The 21,260-nt window shown below is 40.3% G+C and overlaps 2 protein-coding genes across 2 annotated transcripts; both read left to right on the forward strand.

The window, feature by feature from the left end:
- The first annotated feature begins 3,396 nt into the window (after positions 1 to 3,396).
- LOC109471277 (L-rhamnose-binding lectin ELEL-1-like) lies at positions 3,397 to 6,336 on the forward strand. The gene is made up of 4 exons (XM_019770560.1): positions 3,397 to 3,407; positions 4,316 to 4,500; positions 5,376 to 5,523; positions 6,159 to 6,336. Exons 1-4 carry the CDS (start codon positions 3,397 to 3,399, stop codon positions 6,334 to 6,336), a joined length of 522 nt encoding a protein of 173 aa, XP_019626119.1.
- A 516-nt stretch (positions 6,337 to 6,852) lies between these two features.
- On the forward strand, positions 6,853 to 17,017 carry LOC109471278. The gene is made up of 7 exons (XM_019770561.1): positions 6,853 to 7,266; positions 9,495 to 9,703; positions 11,637 to 12,024; positions 14,813 to 15,097; positions 15,724 to 15,951; positions 16,491 to 16,706; positions 17,010 to 17,017. Exons 1-7 carry the CDS (start codon positions 6,975 to 6,977, stop codon positions 17,015 to 17,017), a joined length of 1,626 nt encoding a protein of 541 aa, XP_019626120.1. The 5' UTR covers positions 6,853 to 6,974.
- Positions 17,018 to 21,260: the final 4,243 nt, after the last annotated feature.

Consider the following 21,260-nt stretch of genomic DNA (forward strand, 5'->3'; position numbering starts at 1 on the left):
TCAATGAGTAACTGCTTTTTGGCGTAAGCTGTAAGCATCTTCATATCTTGGCTTGTTTGTTTTTTATGCTATGTTTACTTGCACCAACATTTTGTATTTACATGTTTCTATTAGACTTTGTCATAATGCTTAATAACCTATCGATTTAATTAATTTATACAAGTTGAATTTGTATTTCAGTTCTAATGAATTTTGTGTTATGTCCGTCGGTTTTGATTATTTTCTTGTGTATCTATAATAACTTTTTTAATAACAAAGGAATTACATAAATTGGGAACCATCCAGTTACAAATCAATAACTAATTTGTCATCTCAAGGAATATATACAAAATATATAATAATATCTATAATAACTTGCTTTTTCTAATTCTGTTTCACCTCACAATTTATGTGACAAACTATTAGTAACTGGCCACAAGTAATTATGCAATTAATTGCATTTAAGGGGAATGTAGCCTTTACTATTTCTCACGCAAATATTGTTCTTATCATTTCCTACAAATTGACCTGTTCTATTTTATACGGAAGTACACAATAACCAAAATTATGGAATAAAGTAGGTGGTCTAGTTAGATGTATGTGCTAGGCATCTCTGGTCTTTAACCCTTGTCCTGATACAATTTTTTACACAATATTTTCAAATAATTTGGTGTCTTAGTCAGGCCACAGACCCTTGATTTTTTTTTACCCAGCGGTGGCGTAGTTATACTTCCACATTCGTTGCGTTTCGCTGCGGTGTGATGCGTTGCATGAGAAACACCCCCCAAAATCGTGCATACACAGGGCGCTATATGTATGGTTCTGTATGTGCAACTCATATTTAATATATGGACTCCGCAGAACAATGGTTTTAATATATTTCTTGATTCTCCACTCTAGCTGTAAGGGAGTCCTGGGCTATGATCAGTCAGCAGGGAGCTATCCCATCCTGGTTTGTGGAAGGCACGAACGCGAGAGGCGCAGGACCAACCATTGTTCAGGCGTATATACCAACAGGTAGAAACCAGAACTTCATATTTTTGTTCAAAAATATTTCAAATCCATTGATCAATGTTTTACATACGATCGTCTCCATTATATAGCAGACGTTGCAGCCCCGAGAAAAGTTTTCTCTTATTCTGTTTTCACCGTTAACATGTTATACATCTTCAGATCCCTACAGTACTACTGTACGTGTAGATAAATAGATATACTACTTTTATTATATTACTCATAAACTGTAATCTGAAATTACTTCCTGTATCCTACTAACCCACAAATATACTGTGATCTTACATCTTGCATATCCCTACACAGCCATATATAAAGAGTAATCTGACATCTTCCAGATCCCTACACATCCACATACAAACTGCGATCTGACATTTTACAGATCTCTACACACCCACATATAAACTGTGATCTGACATTTTACAGATCTCTACACACCCACATATAAACTGTGATTTTTCATATTCCAGACCCCTAAATACCCACATGTAATATGTGATCTGACATTCTTTCAGATCCATACACACCCACATATAAACTGTGATCTGAAATCTTCCAGATCTTACACACCCACATATAAACTGTGATCTGACATCTTCCAGATCCTACACACCCACATATAAACTGTGATCTGACATTTTCCAGATCCTACACACCCAGATACAAAGTGTGATCTGACATCTTCCAGATCCTACATACTCACATATAAACTGTGATCTGACATCTTCCAGATCCTACACACCCACATATAAACTGTGATCTGACATCTTCCAGATCCTACACACCAACATATAAACTGTGATCTGACATCTTCCAAATCCCTAAATACCCACATGTAATATGTGATCTGACATCTTCCAGATCCCTACACACCCACATGTAAACTGTGATCTGACATCTTCCAGACCCCTAAATACCCACATGTAATATGTGATCTGACATCTTCCAGATCCTTACACACCCACATATAAACTGTGATCTGAAAGTTTCCAGATCCTACACGCCCACATAGAAACTGTGATCTGACATTTTCCAGATCCCTACACACCCACATACAAACTGCGATCTGACATTTTACAGATCTCTACACACCCACATACAAACTGCGATCTGACATTTACAGATCCCTACACACTCACATACAAACTGTAATCTGGCATATCCAGATCCCTATACACTCACACACGAACTGTTATCTGACATCTTTCAGATCCTACACACCCACGCATAAACTGTGATCTGACATTTTACAGATCCCTATACACTCACATATAAACCGTGATCTGACATCTTCCAGATCCCTACATACCCAGATACAAAGTGTGATCTGACATCTTCCAGATCCTACACACCCACATATAAACTGTGATCTGACATTTTCCAGATCCTACGCACCCACGTATAAACTGTGATTTGACATCTTCCAGATCCCTAAATACCCACATGTAATATGTGATCTGACATCTTCCAGATCCCTACACACCCACATACAAACTGTGATCTGTGTTCCAGAGCCTGGCACACCAACATATAATCTCTGATCTGACATCTTCCAGATCATTACACACACAAACTGTACTCTGACATAATCCAGATCCCTACACACCCACACATAAAAACTGTGATCTGACATCTTCCAGATTCCGGCACACCCAAACATATTCTGTGATCTGACATCTTCCAAATCCCCCCACACCCATATATATACTGTTATCTTACATCGGATCCCTACACACTCACGAATAAACTGTTCTCTGACATGTTCTAGATTCCAGCACACCCACGCCGACCCCTATACCGGACCCAGTATCTTCCCTGCGGTACTGCTGGAGTAGTGAGTACGGCATTAGCGCAGTGTACGGGATGATAGCCGGGGGAGAGAGATCCAGCGATCCTCCCAACTATTGGTACCTGGGCGACTTTTCTGACACCCAGGGATACGGCGAGTGCGCGAGGGCCTGTGACGCGGAGCCGCTCTGTGTGGCTTTCTCGTTTCATTATTCAGCGTACGGGAACAGTTGGGGAAGTCAGTGCTACGGAAGGTACGCTTGCTGGTACTAAGTATGCTTGTTTAGAGTTAAAAGGTTTCTTCCAACGCTAAGCATTGTTCTCACCTAGTTTTCGACCAGTACCTCTGACCCTCTTCAGTAGACTGACCCGGTGGGATCTGTCACGTAGCATCTCTGAAGTATGACGTCAACACTGTGTCAAATGTATCCGGTAAACGATTTTTTTTATTTTTTTATTTTTTTGATTTTGATTTTATTTATTTGCACATTGAAACAAAAACATAATAAGCTGGTGTGTTACGCCGAAAGGCGGTCATACCGGCTATACAGATACAGATACAGATAATGCAATAATACAAGAATGAAGTTAAAATAGGTGCAGGAGGAGGGCAGAAGCATGGAGTGCTTGTACGAGGCCCTCCCCCTCTAAATTTAACAAGAAGAATGTAATCGATAATTTAGATTAAATCATGTACATGGAAATAATGCATAAGAATGATCAAACAAATACGTAATAAATTAATGACAAAGAAGTAGGGTGGTGTATGAATATGATGCTACAATAATAACAATAATGATTGGTATCAGATAAAATGAGAAAGAACACTATATGGGATTACTGCAAGGGGCTTGGATGGTTTATCAGATGGTTTTTCAGAGCTCGTTTGAACGGCGCCAGGAAAAAGGAGGTAGAATTTTTTAGGGCTGGTGGTAGTTCATTCCATAGGGTTACACATTTGTATTTGACGATGTCTCGCTGGGTCAGTCTACTGAGGAAGACTGGTTGACTGACCCAGGGTTGACGTAACAAGAGAAGCCACGGACAGTCTCACTGGGTCAGTCTACTGAAGAAGATCAGAGTGACTGATCGAAAGCTCTAGGTAAGAACATTCCTTTATGATGGAACAAAAGTCTTAACTCTAAGCATGTAACTATCAACTTTGAATACGGGTTAATTTATATGATAGGATAGGTATGCATATTGTTATTCCAATTTACAGTGCATTGTAGGTAGTTTGGCAGATAGAAAGAGACAGATATAGATATAGATTAGATAGAGAGATATTCATATTGAGTCACGCAATAGTCATATATAGTCATATAATTCTTACTAGTTATTGTACTTCATGTTCTCCCTCTCTGCCACATATACATACGTTAATAGTACTAAGTAGAGATGGAACATTGAATAAGTACAAATATAACTTTCTCTGTTAGCACTTGTTTTCTTCCATACATCCCTTGTCAGTTTGCAATTAGCCCTCCGGGAACTTGCAATAAAGATCATAGTTATTTTACGTTTGATAATGCTTCAGGGGGACCCACCCGGATGCACTGGCTCCATCAGCTAACATAGTAAGCGGGGTGAAGCTGGGAGTGAGCTGCGGTAACGACACGTGTGTCCAGGAGCTGGACCAGTGTGACGGCTGGGCGGACTGTCCGGACGGACGGGACGAGCTGTCTGCAGTCTGTGATGCACAGGAGACCGCCACTGTACAGTGTAAGTTTGTTTGTTTCATTGTTTGTTTGTTTATTTATTTATTGCGAAATACTCAAAGTGATAAGATAAACATAAGCGGGGGGGGGGTTAAAAGCCGTTATGGCCTGTCCTGGATCCTCCCCTTGCACATTATTATAACAGTAATTGATAAAATATAACTAAGGATGTTTTAACAACATGTAATAATAATCATCATCATTAGATAAGAACAAACAATTATTAATAATAACGCTAAGCAAATTGGTATCGTATATACAGTGTTTCAATTAAGTTGTCAATGCGATTTTTTTAAACTAAGCTCTTAGTTATAACGAAGATGCAAACTTATAATATAAAGTAATGAGAATACAATGAGTCAATGGGACTATAACTTAAGTATTCACCCTTTTGCCATAGGATCTTCAAAAATGCACTTTTGGAAGGCCGTACAAACTTACTTTCTCAGTCATTCTGATTGAAACCAATTTTGAGCCACTTCATTTTTGCTAGATATATTTGATATTCGTATGTATTTTACCTTTTTGGCCGTGTGATGAGGTCGTGAAAAGTAGTCAATGGGTTTAGCATGAAACGTCACCTGTGTTGGTACAAGTCATTATGAAATAAAGACTAAACTTTCTCTGCCAACACTGGAATAAATTGGGACTTCACCCAACGTTTCGGCTGATCTGACGGGGGGCGACACAGATTGATCCGCACAAATGACCTTTTACTACGGTCACATGTCTCTGACGTCATGTTCCAAGAGTAGACGGGTCCATAACGTGAACAAGGTTGAAGGCTGGAAATTTGGGGTAAGTCCCAATTAATTCCAATGTGGACAGAGAAAGGTGAGTCTTTATTTTATAGTGAATATGTTGTTGTCTTGAATCCAGCCACCCCGACGAGGCAGTTGGTGTGTGAGCGTCAGACGATGTCGATAGAGTGTCCAGCCGGCACGCAGATCGCCATCCTGTGGGCCGTGTACGGTAGGATAAAGCAACATGCATCTCCGTGCGCGTCCAACTCCAACACCAACTGTAGGTACGTATCGCCGTGCACATATTGTCGTTACACTAACTTCATTCTCAAACGCATTCCAGCCCTACCTCAAAGAAAACCTACAATGGGATGTCTGTCGTTCTGGAAGACAGACAAAAATGTTCAGACTATGTAAGAATACAAAATAACATGGTGGACGAACCAAGTAGAAGAAAGGATTGTTCACTGTCATTTGTAGCCACACTGAACAAAATGTTTACAGTCATTAATGAAACTTTCGTAACGGTTTTTTCGCGGCGCCTCAGGGGTGGAGCCGAATTACACGAATGCATTCCCTAGGGAATTAAATTATGTCAACAACATAACTCAAGAACGGCTGGATGGATTGTTTTCATACTTGGTGCGTCCATAGGGTGTGACTAAGTCTAGGAATAATAAGATTTTTGCCCCCCTAGTGGCTTCCTTTGGTACTGCAGCGAAACTTCTGGTCATGACATCTCGCGATCTGGACAAGCTAGATTACCCAGGTTCTAACTGTCCTTACGTATGCTTCTTTGCTCCTAAAAGAAGAAGCTAAAAACTGTAAATTTTTTTGAGAAAGTGAGTCAAAATGAGATGTTGTAATTGACATCGCTTTGCTATTCTTCGTCTAATACAATGTCGTGATGATGTTTCAGGGCATCCATTAGTTTCACAGTGATGACTGCGGAATGTGGAGGGAAGTCCAGCTGTACCATACAGGCTGAAAACAGTGTCTTCGGCGATCCATGCTCAGGGACTGAAAAATATCTGGATGTTTTATACGAATGCAGACAACAGGGACAAGGTAAATATGAAGATACCATGCTCTTCTAACAGATCAGTGTACGTAAGAAAATTCATATCCGAATCTGTGCAAAAGCGAAACCGTAACATCAGATATATCTCCAGATTAAATCGTAGAATGCGATATAATACCCTCCTTAGCTATTACATGTACAAAAACATGCAATAGATCAGTTTCCAAAATTGGTAGAATTGAAACTAGTATAGTTATTATGGATTATGGTTACAGTTGTTGAGCAATATATTTGTTCAGTGGGTGCAGGCAACTTCAGAACGTACAAATACGCTAACTAGCTAGCTGCACCCTAACATCTGAAATCACCAACAATTTTTTTAAACTGAAACATGCATGGTAAAAACAAAAGTTTTCAATATGAAATAAATCCAACATGGATTCCAGCCATGTATGTTAAAATGCAATCGTTCCATCAAAACTAATCTTATTGTCTGATTCTATCTTGCATCAAAATGGCGATTGTCTACAGAGTGTATCAAGAACAAGTGCAGGCAATTGAAATAATAACCTTATTCTTTCTGAAAAAGGTTTGCAATGCCCAAACGGGTACGCTTATCATCAACCTAGTCGTCTGTGCTACAAGGCATTCAACGACGCGGCAACCTACAACGGTGCAGTCAGTAGGTGTTCTTCAGACGGGGGAACCCTTGCCATGCCCCGCGACACTGCAACCAACGACTTCCTCATCTACCTGAAAAATGCCGTTGACATCAACGCTTGGTTCCGTTTTGGACTGACTGATGACGACCAGGAGGGAGTTTGGATGTGGGACGATAACGTTCCTCTGGGCGACTTCAGCGCGTGGGGTCCAGGAGAACCCAGTGGCAGCGGTACCGAGAACTGTGCCGAGTACTTTCCCGAAAGCTGGTCCCAACAGAGCGCATGGAACGATGGACCATGTACCGATGCCGGCAGAAAATTCATCTGTCAAGTGTCTCCATCAGGTCAGTTCCAAATATTGACCTTTTAGTTTGCCATTTAGAGAGTTGCTGAGTACATTATTGTGCATTTCATGATTGTAATCACCCCTTTTCTTTGCTAATGGTTGCGTCCACATCAGCCTTCAGATCAGTAGTCATGTTCTGGTGTCGTCATCAGTTTACGCTGTGTATGGTATTAGCCGTAGAACACAGTGTTAATGGGCGAGTACAAAGTAGTACGGACGAAATTCGTGAAGCCTGGCTAGAACGCCTTATGCATGGTAGCCAGGTGCCAACTGTGATATTTGGTGTAGAAATATATCAGTTTTATGACTGGATGACTTAGGTCGGGAAGCTTTTTTCAGCTTGTGTATAAATGCGCAGCATTATGCAACTGCGTTCCAATGTGAGCATGCTGACCCTCCCTAGCGCGTCTTTAAAAAAGGGCCTGTTTTTAGTTATGTCATAGATCATACTCTAGACTCAGGCATGTTAGATGCTTTTCTTTCTTTTCTACTGAACCCTACTATGACATGTATTTCAGCTTGACGTATGAACTGGATACGTGACTTTTTTTTACGTCCGTAATTTTGAAACGGAAATGATGCCAAACTATGTGTACCTAATGTGTATCTATGAACACGGTGGTCAAATCTGGGCTGCAAAGTTCCCACATTTCATAGAATCCGAACTGTGTTCGATCGTGTTCGATCTGGGCAATTCGAATCGAACCCGCGTTCCATTTCGGGGTCACCTGCGGTCATTTACAATGAAGCGGCAAAACAAGCCCCTCTGCTTGAGTGCCTCGCAACAGATAAAAAAACAACACTTTTCTATAGATACAAACAGTTTCCTGGACAGTACATGTCTGCTATCATTTTTTTGTGGACATGTAACATGTAGCTAAGCTACTGTCGTATCCTTGGGTGACCTTGAATACTGTAATGATTCTTTACGCTTGTATGAATAACACAATGCACACTCTCGGGCGATATGACATGTCTGCAAAACTCGTTCAAACCTGGAAGCATAGAGAGTCAAACATACCCCATTTACGGCTCAAAATGACTGTCACGATTGTCCCGAAAATCGTGCTTTAGGGATTTTTAAAAAATTGCGAATTTTTGCGTAGGATAATCCCATAGAAAAAAAAATTCCGGCAGAAAGGACTGATGCTGGCAGAAAGACCCAAACCTTCTCTATACCCGAGGAAATTAAAAAGAAAATTGTAGTACTGAAATTTTGTTAACGGCGCGAGGGGTTGCAAATTTACTCTTAGGAAGGCGCAGAGCGGAATCTAGGTCAAACGGGTGGATTACACTTGGCGCGCAAGTCTACAAAATTTTATGGATGCATACACAGTATTATTAGACGGCCCCCGGCAGTACAAAGTAGTACGGACAAACCTTTTGAAGTCTGACTAGAAAGTATCATGTAAGAGGTAGGCAGGTACCAACTCTGATATGTGGTATAGAGTTATTGTTATATAGAAATGTATACAGATATATATAGTCCTGTTTAGCAACGTTTACATTCACTGAACTTCGAAATGCCACAGATTTGAAATTACCACCAATAACCGCTTTAGAATTATATAATTGTCATGTGCTTTAAATACCAGGCCTAATTTCATCATACCTACTTCTTGGCAGTTCATCTAAACTATATGTTCAGGTGCACCAATTTTTGTTTAGTATTTTAGTTTGCGTAGCTTGTTAAAGTCAGTATAAAATACTGTGTAGATTGATGATTATGGCAGGGTCTTTCCTTCGTGCTGAAAAGCTTGTCTAAGACACATTTACGTGTCCCCATACCTGTGCAGGTCCTGTAAAGCCGTAAAGAACATCATGTGTTAATGAGCATGTACTGCTTACCGCATTGATAGTCAGCTCTGCTGGCGTCTCCGAAGACTACGACGTTAGTCGTATTCCAGTCAATCACGTTGCCATGGTAACTACAGTCCGCTGCTATTTCTGCTGGAGACAGCACGCGGTCCCAGAAATTTACTTTCGACAGTTCTCAGATGAAAGACTGGTCTGCTTCGAATCCTCCTCCGACTTCGTCTTGATCTTGACCGAGAATCCACGTGCCGCCATGGATGTGAATTGGCACTGTATTTTCTTCCTCTCGAATCTTGCAGATTGTGATTTTAAGCTGTACATTTCTTGGTGACTACTTTGGTTTGCCACATTGTCACACATGTCGTCTGCGTTAAAAGTTTGTTACTTTAACAAAGTCACATGTTGAACCAGGCGACTCACAAAAGATCATCTTCCCCGGTCCAAGAGGCATTGATGACTATGCCAGGATGGAGACCACATTGCCTGCGGACTTAACGAGCTTTACCCTCTGTGTGCACATGCGCTCCAACATGGATTCCAGCAATGAAATCAGCCTGGTCAGCTACGCAGTGTCACAACACAAGAACGAGCTTCTCTTGTTTGTTAATGGTGGATTTAAAGTAAGTATACAATCGTTGAAGAGGTTCATCAGTCACGTAGAATTGACAGTTAGTAGAATATTCCTCAATCAGTGACTCTTTTGACGGGTAGAAACACGTACCTCCAAATTTTTGATGTCCACTGGACATCTAGATCTTGCTCACGGAGGTCAGAAGATCCACAAAAGTGTTCTCGCGAGACTAGGTCACTCCGTGAGCAAGATGTACAGTGAACATCGAAAATTTGGAGGTACGTGTTTCTACCTGTCAAAAGAGTCACTGATTGAGGAATATTCTACTAAAAGCATACAATCGCTTTTGATATTGGGCTTCTGCTGTCTATTGCTTACTTATGCCGGATATGTATGTAAACTATCCAATGTAAAATTATTTGCAAGTATGTCCTAATAGTTTTTGTAGAGATATTCTGAATTTCTTTTTGTATCCAAAGTCAAGCACAAGCATCTATTTTATGTCGTGACTGGAATGGAAAACAAATAATAAAAACAACCCAAATAAAACAATTTTAAAAGTCTGGATGAAAAAAGAGTGAGGAAAAAAGCTGAAAAAAATTGCCCACTTAACCTCCATACGAAATCTCGTTGACAAATGGCAAATAAAGAATCCACTTAACGAAATGGTTTCGAAATAAATAAATTGAAATGATAGCAGGAGACGGACATGGGAGACAACAGATATGTTTCACCCATACCATGGTATTGTTTGTTTGTTTATTGAGATCTTCATTAGTATGGTAACTCCCATACTATTTTTCATGGAGTCCAGCAACATAAGATAAAATAACAATAGTAATAATAATAATAACAGGTACTTTTAGCAATAATGATAATAAATAAAACATACAAAATTATGCTAAAATTATGACAAAGGTCAGAGGTCAAATAATAGAAATAATATGTCTGGAATAAAAGTAATAATTGATGTACTTGTCCAATCCAATCAATGGAAAATTGAAGTAACAAAACAGTTAAAATATTTCAACTGACATGAATGATAACAACTATAGATTAATAATGTATAAAGTGAAGCTTTCCTAACACAGTGTGAGTTACTGCTCCTTGGCTTCATCAGCTGCTTCCTTCTGTCCTCGTGGGTTTCGCCCCCTATAGCAGGACCCACTCAGGAAGGCGGGGCAGCAGTGCTTGCCAAACACAGCTAGCCAAGGTTCTTCGGGCTCCACTCTCCATCTGTGCTCTTGACCCAGAGCCATCGGGATGCTCTCTCTCCCTCCTCTGCGACTCTCTTTGTCACTGCCCTCCTTCTTCTGCCCTTCACCCCTACCGCTCCTAACATCCTCCATGTTGACTGGCAGATGAAACCTCTCGTTCCCACCTCCACGGGGAAGCACATCGCATCGCTCTTCATCCCTTATCTTTACATGACTGCACTAGGACTTGGTACTTCAGTGCCTTCCTCTCATGTGCCTCTTCTACTCTTTCCTCCCATGGGACTGTAAGCTCAATCATGGTCACTTTCTTCGCCTGCTTTGACCAAACGACCATGTCTGGTCTAAGCTTTGTTGCCACTACCTCTTCCGGGAAGGTCAGTTTCCTATCTAGGTCGACCTGCAGGACCCAGTCATTTGCTTCAGTTAGAATCCCTCCTTCCTCGGGCTTCCTCCTTACACCTTTCTTCACCTCTCCCTCCTTCACAAAGCCTATGAACTGTGGCCCCTTTCTGACCTGTTGTCTCTTCCTTGTTCTCTCTTCTTCTAACACTGCCGCCAACACCCTCAGGACTCTGTCATGTCTCCATCTGTATCTGCCTTGGCTTAACGCCACCTTGCATCCTGACAGAATGTGGCTCAGTGTTCCCCTCATTCCGCACAGACCACAGCTCTCTTCCTCCTGCATATATATATATTTTGAAATATTTTGAAATATATATTTTGAAATATTTTGGCTGATAAATCGGCTCATGTAATTTTTTTTAGTTAATCTTACAAAGCGAGATCCAAATGGCGGACCCACCCGTTTGGGACGGTGAGTGGCACACCATATGTACTACCTGGCGCAGCAGTGATGGGGCCTGGCAGCTGTATGCTGACGGCGTGCTGACCGATTCGGGTTCCGGTTTTAAAGTGGGAGGAAGAGTGCGCACAGGCGGAACATGGATCCTCGGTCAGGAACAAGACGAAGTCGGAGGAGGATTCGAAGCAGACCAGTCATTCATCGGAGAACTGTCAGAAGTGAACCTCTGGGACCGCGTGCTGTCTCCAGCAGAAATAGCAGCGGACTGTGGTTACCATGGCAACGTGATTGACTGGGGTACAACTAACACCAGAGTCTTCGGAGATGCCAGCAAGGCTGGGTATCAATGCGGTAAGTAGTACATGCTGCTCTTTACGGCTTTACAGGACCTGCACCAAGGAAAGACCCTGCCATAATCAGCAATCTACACAGTATTTTATACTGACTTTAACAAGCTACGCAAACTAAAATACTAGTAAAAATTAGTGCACCTAAACATATAGTTTAGATGATTTAAGGAAACCTGCCAAGAAGTAGGTATGATGAAATTAGGCCTGGTAATTAAAGCACATGACAATTATATAATTCTAAAGTGGTTAATGGTGTTAATTTCAAATCTGTGGCATTTCGAAGTTCAGTGAATGTAAATTTTGCTAAACAGGCCTATATATATCTGTACACATTTCTATATGTACAATACCTCTATACCACATATCACAGTTGGTACCTGGCTACCTCTCACATAAGACTTTCTAGTAAGGCTTCAAAAAGTTTGTCCGTACTACTTTGTACTGCCGGGGGCCGTCTATTAATACTGTGTATGCATCCATAAAAATTTGTGGACTTAGTAGACCAAAGGTTATACATTGTGGGGGAAGCAAACGAAAAAAACAACACACAAGCATATGTTTGTTGACGGCAGCATGCAGTTTAATTAACGGTGCACACCCCAGTTCTTCCGTGACCGGGGTCCATGGTAGTCCGTTGAAAAAACGTGACGAAAGGGTTTCGAGGGTCCAAGTTTGAGGTGACATTTCTAATAAACTGCCATTAAACATTAACATGGCTGAAGAGTGTAAGAGGTTGTGATTTTAGGGTGAAAATATCTTTTGGCTCCGAACATTACTTCCGGGTATCCTTGCGCGCCAAGTGTAATCCACCCGTTTGTCCTAGATTTCGCTTTGCGCCTTCCAAAGAGTGGATTTGCAAACCTTCGCGCCGTGGATGGTTTAAAAAATTTTAGTACTAGAATTTTTTTTATTTATTTATCTATTGTTTATTTCAGGCTCAATGGCCCATAGCACAGACATACAACATATTACTTTATAATTTACTCGAGTATAGTCAAGGTTTGGATCTTTCTGCCAGCATCAGTCATTTCTGCAGGAAAAATGTTTTCTATGGGATTATCGTACGCAAAAATTCGCAATTTTCTGCGTTAATTTTCGAGTGAAAATCCCCCAAACGTGTTGTTTGTGCTATGATCATTTAGAAAGAGTTCCACGACTTCATGCCTTCGGCAGATGATGTTAACATTTACGACTGACGAATTATAAATGTTTTTCATTTATTTTGAAAATAAGTTAGTTACTTACTACACTGTAACAAAGACAGCTATCATATCTATTTTTCTATAAATTATGCAAATGAACTGATTTGAATAAGTTATTTTTACCTCATGTTACCTTTACTTAACCTGTAGCGATATCATCAGGTATAGGAAGTTGTATGCTAATCTACTTGTTGATTTGTTTAGATCCTGCAGCCGCCGTCGGCATTTGGCCTCTAAACAGACAACACGGAGCCAATGACACCAGCGGCAATGGATACCATGCTACGGCCGAGGGCGTACGGTTGGCCCCAGGGTTAAAGGGTGAAGCCTCGGGGTCTTATTCCATCTCTAGGTCCCAGGTATCCTTCCTACGCATCAACAGTGGAGTCTTCCGCGCCGCTCAGTCCTTCACTGTTTTATTCAACATCTATCCAACTGGGGAGGGGGGCACACTGCTGTCTTTCCCTGATGGCCAAAATACGAATGTCCAACAGGCGAATTCTACCACTGTGATTTTCAAGTAAGTAAACGAACATTATTTTATTTTATTAGGCATAGATGTTAGCTATAGATATTTATCACATTTTTATTTCAAAAAAGTTTGAAAAATAGCAAATCAACTACTTTTACACGTGATAAAGTTTGTCACACACTAACTTATTGAGCTGTTTCACAAAATCAATGATCGAGCAACTTTTCTGACTTGAATGAGAAACTAAATAAATTTGATAAACAATGAAGTTTTAGGTGCTAATGAAATGCTTTTCAGTGAGAAAATACAGTTAATTAATACTGCTAGGTTATACCGCTTACATTGTAAAGTGTGTAGAGTGAAAAAGATCCCACAGAAAAGCTCCAGACTTACACGAGAATCTCAAAGTCTTTTACCAAACCTCTCTATAACACATGCATGTTGTAGCATTTACGAAAATCCATTAGAAACTAATGGTGTGCAACGATACAGTGAAATGATTGATCCTGACAATTAGCTTAATAGCTAAACAATCTTCGAGCTAAACATGATAGGCAAGACTTACTAGGCAAGACAACAGGTGATCTGGTCATTAAAAACTCATGCATACGTGGCCGGAAAAGAAGTCTTCCGAAAAAGAAGTGAGTTGTGCGTACAGTGCAAAAAAAAAAAAACGTTACACAAATTTGCATTCACGCATATTGAGGCATTCTTATATCACGTTCTGAGCTTCATCTTTTTTTTAAATTTATTTCAACATTCAAACAAAACAATACATTGAGGTGACGCACTCAAAAAAGAAAGAACTCATACAATGTATTTACGCCATCATTGGACGTAGAATAGTAATTACAATACAGGACAAGGAATATCAAATGGGTACGGTTCGATGTACAGGAACAGAATCAAATAATTAATTAAGATATTTTTTTTATAAATTGTGAAATACATTAGTGAAGAATAAGTTTGAGATAAGTATAATGTGCGAGAGTGTTGGTATCAGATGACAGTAGAGGTAATCCTTTGAGTAACAGATATACAGAAGCATTTCGATAAATTATTGATATCTAAAATATTCATCTTTATTTGCAGCATCTTAACACAAACGTCTTCAGGTACGCCCGTGATCCTTCCTCTAGAAGCTTCCGTTTTGGCACTCCATTCCTGGAACTACTTGGGAGTATCTTACGACTACACCACGGGAGTTGCTATGATCTGGCATGAAGGTATTCCTGTGGCAAAATCAAACTTCGGGAGGTTGGCGCTATCAGCGCAGGGCGACTTGATCGTCGGGAACCTGAACACGAGCTCCGCGTTCGGCGGGAGGGTTTCGTGCCTGCAGGTGTACGGTACTGCCCTGAGTAAGGCGGAGGTGGAGAAGGCACGGGAGACATGTTACGGTAAGCACTTGACCATTATAATTTTACACGTTCCTTTCTTTTATGCTGTTAGTAGAAAATTCTTCAATCAGTGACTGTATTTATGTAAGGTAAATCACGTACCTCCAAATTGTTTGTGTTGACTGTACACCTTGATCACGGAGTGACCTAGTCTCGCGAGAACACGAGACTAGGTCGAGACTTGTGTGGATCTTCTGCCCCCCCCCCCAATTTACCTTACAAAATACAGTCATTGATTGAAGAATTTTTACCAACTGTTAATTCTACATGACTGATGAACCTCTTCAACGATATTATAATGCTGAAGTCATATTTCCAAACCGAAGCCAGGCCGGGCAGTCTCATGGAAAAAAGAGTATGATATAAAAGCACACAAAAGATGAAAAAGTTAACAATTGGAACTATTGGCGTATATTATTGATATAAATTGTTGATTTTTCGTTAATCGGAACTGACTGGCACCCCTTGGTCGTGGTGTCCCTTGGTCCAAACGCCCAAATAGAACCTGTTTTGTTTGGGATCCAAATATCTTGCATTCGTACATACTTTAGTATAATTTGTAAGCAATGTCATCGATACCATATGGTGTGTCAAACTGTGAACCGTGTCATTTCCTTCATTACCAGGAGGTAACGTCGCTGTCGGTAAAACTGCGAACCAGAGCAGTAGTTTTGTGATGCCTAACCGGGACACCAGCGCAGGGCAGGCCGTGGACGGGTACCTCGGGACTACGGTGGACCCCGGTAACGCCTGCACGCTCACGGCCCAGGACACCGAGCCGTGGTGGGTAGTAAACCTCGGTAACGCAACCTCCGTAGGAACTGTGCGCATCCTGAATCGCGGGGACTGCTGTGGTAAGTACTGTCATATTTGTCCAAGCGGCCACCTCTATAAGCCGGCCACAACGACCGGTTTTTCTCGGTCCCGATTTCTCCCTATAGACGTAACGAATTTGTCTGAACCGACCAAATGTCCAACACGACCGCGCCCGGCAGGATCACACATAGCGAAATCTCTGACTATGACTTATTCTAAATTATGTGGCGCAAAACATTTTTTTATGATAACTAGTGAGAAATCTTGATGGAATCACCAGTTTGCCATTGACTTTGACAGCATGAAAGTCTTGGCGCATTATGAAATGTCAATTTGAAAAAAAATGGGGCGGTCTATTATAAAATGGATGGATATTGTTCTGTGGTTTTCTTGTTCTTCGTCTTGTCTTTTCGCCATACGTCTTGTGTAAGAAGGCCACTTGTCTAAGAAACACACTTTTCCTCGGTCACCTGTGTAGTCGACCTGGATTGTTAAGCAGAATGGTCCCAGAACATCATATAGATTTCAGCGCAAAACGCATGTTGTATGTACTGTGAATATCGTATGTTTCTTTCAGGAGAAAGATTGCAGAATTTCCAGGTGAGAGTTGGCGACTCACAGAACTTCCAACTGAACCAAGCATGTGGAGCTATCTACACGGGGACGCCCTCTAGCGGAGAAAGGATAGAGCTGCATTGCCGGGAAGGCACAGTTGGACAGTACGTGTCTGTACAAACCATCAAAACAACGGAACACCTGTCGCTGTGTGAAGTTGAAGTTTTCCCGGAAACAGGTGACGTATTTATTTATTTATTAATTCATTAACTAATTAATTCATTCATTCATTCATCTATTTATGTCATTAATATATAGAGTTGCCTAGCTCAGCGATTGACACTACTTTATAGTGAGACCCTTATCTGGTCACATACGAAACAAAACATAACATGTAACAAATAATAATGTTATAACAATATTAATATTTGTAATAATAATAATAATAATAAAAATAATGAAAACCACAATAATGATTGAAATAGATTTTGATAACAATAGTGAAAAAAGTCATTGTCCAGTCCTATCCAAATCCATTTAGCTGAATAGAGAAACCGGACACTTAAAGTGTATGTGATTAGAAAAAAGTGACATATTTTGTAATTGTTCAAACTATCATTTGATATAGATATTTGAGCTCGGTAAAGGGCGAAAATGTATGGACTTCAGCTGAGTAATATTCGGAATCAAATTTTGTATAGAACGTCTTCCTCTATCGATTTTGTTAAACCCACAAATTACTATCGTTAACCAGGTTACTATCGTTAACCATATATCTATTATTTATCTATTTATTTATTTATTCAAAAATTGCAACGTGACAATACAAGGAGTGCACAAGGCAGCAAGTATGCTGATAGCGTGCACACCTACACAAATACAAACACTTCATGTAACATTGGGCGGAAAACAATAATGAACAGCTGTAATTGATACATGCGTTACAATATATCGAAAATACACTAGTACTTATAGAAAGTATTTTAGCAGCAATTTGGCATTTAGTGTGACTCAGCTGGAAGAGACAAAGAATCTCTTGGTTTTAGCAATGAACGTGCGCAGCGCTTTTATGAGTTGTTTGTTTTAAAGTTATGAGGTGGAGAACCCTGGACACTCTATATCATCTTTAAACAGTTTAAATATTGATCACTAACCATTTACCATTACCTTCTTGCCACCAAAGGCGTGAGCCCGTCTCTTGCTTGTTGCGAGACGACCCTGTTTGTGACGGAAAGAAAAAACGGCACTCTCTCCAGTCCCGACTTCGGCTCGGGCACATACCCTCCCAACAGTGCCTGTCGATGGCTTCTAACAGCTCCAGACAACGGCATCATAGTTCTAAGCATAGTCGTAATGGACTTGCAAGACGACGTCGGCTGTACGTCGGATTCTGTTGTAGTCTACGATGGACCTACGTCTTCGTACCCAGTCCTCGGACGCTTCTGTGGCACCTCTGAGTTCGTCGTCATGTCTGGAAGTCAGATGTTTGTGGAGTTCGTGTCTGATGGAGAAACGGAAAGTTTCGGCTTCATGGCGACATACACTGCTGTTAGTTTGGGTATGTTTGATTACTCCTGCCATTTATTTCTTTACTTCTGTCATCTTTATACAGGGTGGCCCATGAAGTGATTACACATCTTTTCAATGGGGCCCTGTTTTACACAACAAAACACAACAGTCACGTGCAAACAGTAAAATAGGGATACAATAAATAATGATAATGGAAATAAAAATTAAGAAAAACAGTAACTCACCAATAAAATTGATAAATAATGATAATAACAAAAAGTACAAATTGTCCAGTCCAGTCATTGTCCAGTTCAAATTGTCTCCATTTCATTTCCATTCCTCTGCCATCCATTGTAATGTATGTTTCAATGTGTCAGGTATGTAAGAGCTTGGTAAGCTTATTACACTGAACTGCTCACCGGAATTAAAATGTCAGTCAATATTTTTTACAATTATAAAGCTTTGTTAGCTCAGTGCAATGAAAAAAAAGAGGTTTCTTGCTATGTTCAACCGCTATTTTTTTGTCAAATATCGTGACCATATAGCAAGTCCAGAACACGAGGCATCAAAATCAGAAGTCCTGTTTGAAGACCGTGGAAAGTCACTAGGATATCCATAATCTAATCATTTCTTACTTTTTCCTAGACCCTACAAACATAGTAAATATTATCAAGATCCGTCCACAGCTTATAGTTATAAGTTAAAGATTATACTGTTCACAGATACACAGACACACTCAGAAGCATAACCTACTTAGCGAAGGTAGATGCCAATAGTAAAACGTGTAGCTATTGTTTGGTGACAGACTGTCTTTGTTTTCGAATAGCTATGTGCTTTAACCACAACCATTTATTTTTCACGAGCCGTGTTTCGATGAACGTCTGTCATCTTTATCAGGGCAATTCTGACTGGCTTGCTGAGCACTGACGCTAGATGTTATTTGGTGTATAGTGCACTAAGGTTTTACATGGTTCACAGTGCACCTAAGCTAGTTTTTACTGTTAACAATGCATTTCCGGACGTAGTGCAATTGTGACATACATAAATAGGTATTGTGACATACATAGCCAGTCAGAATTGCCCTGATGAAGATGACAGACCGTCATCGAAACGTCGTTTGTGAAAACTAATTAGTTGTCATCAAAGAACTTTGCTATTCATTCGTTTGCAACCTGATGAAGTTATTTACGGATGTCTTTATTTCCCTTACAGATGAGAACATCGCCTTGGGAAAGTCCGCTTCTCATATCGCTGACTTGAGCGTGGATCACGTTCCCGAGAAGGCTGTTGACGGTGACCTAACAACCTGCTCCTTAACAACCAATCAGCATGAACCGTGGTGGAAGCTGGATATGGGCGTGGCTTACTCGGTGACCAAAGTACGTTTGTACACCAATGCAAACGACACTATAATCGGTAAGTAGCAGGAGCATCATAACTTTTCCAAGAACGAAATTTATAATCCCTAAAACCTATGATCTTGACCAGTTTATGTTTTCAGTGTGCAATTATTACAAAATTGTCACCCTCCCCTACTATTACGTTATGCCAGATTAGTTGAAGAACCTACCAAAATGTTTAATTTATTTTAGAACGCTTTTTTTGTGTTTTGCTGATATGTTAGTCAATAGATGGTAGCATTCACAAAATACAGCACGTCAATACATTTTCGTCTTCCAAGCAATATGACCATGTATTGTTGCTATATTACTACGTTATTTTTCTTTCGTTGTATTATTTGTCATGTACGATTTGTACTTGTTCATGAATGTTTATTTATTCCGGTTGACCTTTGTTTAATTGATCATATTTAATTATTATAATATTATGACATTTTATCTCGAGGTTATTACCCCATCCCCAGGAATCTTTGAATCTTTAATAAAAAATAAACAAACGTGACTACCTAAAACATTCTCGTTTTGCAGGAGAAATGAACAACTTCAACGTGCGTATTGGAGATAATACAGACATGTCCCAGAATGCCGTGTGTGGTCAAGTGTGGACAGATGGGCCTCTGAACGAGAACATCATCGAGATCTCCTGTGGAGACGCCGTCTTGGGCCGTTACGTCTCCGTTCAGATAGAAGGGCGAGCTGACTACCTCAGGCTTTGTGAGGTCGAAGTCTACTTGGGACGAGGTACTACATTTCATTCTCACTAAGAAGCAAGTTTAAACTGTAACTTCAAGCACAAAAAATGTATTTGCCCAAATCTACGACTGTACAACTCCAGTCTTGTCAAGAAATGGGCAATCGACCGCTTCTGTGACGTCACATTATGCAGATGACAAACCTGACTCGGTGAGCAAAGGACCATATGTTGCAGAAAGTCTGTGGCGCCCCCCGTCTTTGGTTGTAATGCCCATGTAGATTACCTCTTTGATACCTCGTGCTCATTCCTGGAAGTTCCGGTTTAAACTTTCTTCTCAGTCTTCTATTAACACAGATGAACTTTCAAGTCAAAATTTCATTATCAGAAATATCATTAATTTCATTATTTCATTACCGGAAAGCATTACAACGAATCTGTCGATACTGCAATTTAGATTAAAGATGAACATCATTTTGTAGTAGAATGTAATTTTTATAGAAAGAAAAACTTTACAGAACAATATCATCAATGTTTCTCTACTTAATATACACTATAAGTAGTACAGACGAATTCTCATTTGTAATGAGCTTAGACAAACCGCTGATCTTAAAACTTGTCTGTTCTTATTTTTCAACCATCATAGAGAAGCGAAGAGTCCAGTTTACTTAATAGACTGTATTGCTAGTGATAGCTTCATCATGTGTATGTACAATGCATATAATGTACATACATTAGAAATTCTTTTCCTGTGACCTGAAGTTAACCCTGTTGGTATGAATGTACAATAAAGGTCTTCTTTCAGATCCTCCTTTATCTATCCAATCATCCTACCTGTAAGAATAATCAAAGTAATAAGTGATTGCCAGACATCGGATTGCAATATTGCAATAATACTTCACAGTGACATTTGTGCTACATTTTGATATCTTAATCATTATTTCTTTTCAGAAGAACCGTCCCCTGTCTATGAATGCAGTGAGACATCTGTGTACATAGTGTCTGGAGATTCCGGCCTCCTGTTTAAGTCAAGGAACCTGACAGATCAAAACAGCGACGGCGTTGGTCCAGTTTATTCTGTCAACCAGAACTGCAGTTGGCTCATCTCAGCCCAAAATGGCGGCCTCCTCACCCTCACATTCACGACCTTTGACCTCCCCGATAGTGCCGGGTGCACAGACGGATATCTGGC

This window comes from Branchiostoma belcheri, unplaced genomic scaffold (genome assembly GCF_001625305.1).
Source record: "Branchiostoma belcheri isolate BF01 breed outbred unplaced genomic scaffold, Haploidv18h27 scaffold245, whole genome shotgun sequence".
Lineage (NCBI taxonomy): Eukaryota > Metazoa > Chordata > Leptocardii > Amphioxiformes > Branchiostomatidae > Branchiostoma > Branchiostoma belcheri.

What these genes read in the sequence shown, in the direction of transcription:
- LOC109471278 (XM_019770561.1), top strand. Translation starts at nt 6,975, where the DNA reads ATGCCCCGCGACACTGCAACCAACGACTTCCTCATCTACCTGAAAAAT. An exon ending in GGCACGGGAGACATGTTACG is followed by an intron (nt 15,098 to 15,723) that starts GTAAGCACTTGA and finishes CTTCATTACCAG; the next exon opens with GAGGTAACGTCGCTGTCGGT. An exon ending in GAATCGCGGGGACTGCTGTG is followed by an intron (nt 15,952 to 16,490) that starts GTAAGTACTGTC and finishes TGTTTCTTTCAG; the next exon opens with GAGAAAGATTGCAGAATTTC.
- LOC109471277 (XM_019770560.1), top strand. An exon ending in GGAGACCGCCACTGTACAGT is followed by an intron (nt 4,501 to 5,375) that starts GTAAGTTTGTTT and finishes TCTTGAATCCAG; the next exon opens with CCACCCCGACGAGGCAGTTG. An exon ending in AACTCCAACACCAACTGTAG is followed by an intron (nt 5,524 to 6,158) that starts GTACGTATCGCC and finishes ATGATGTTTCAG; the next exon opens with GGCATCCATTAGTTTCACAG.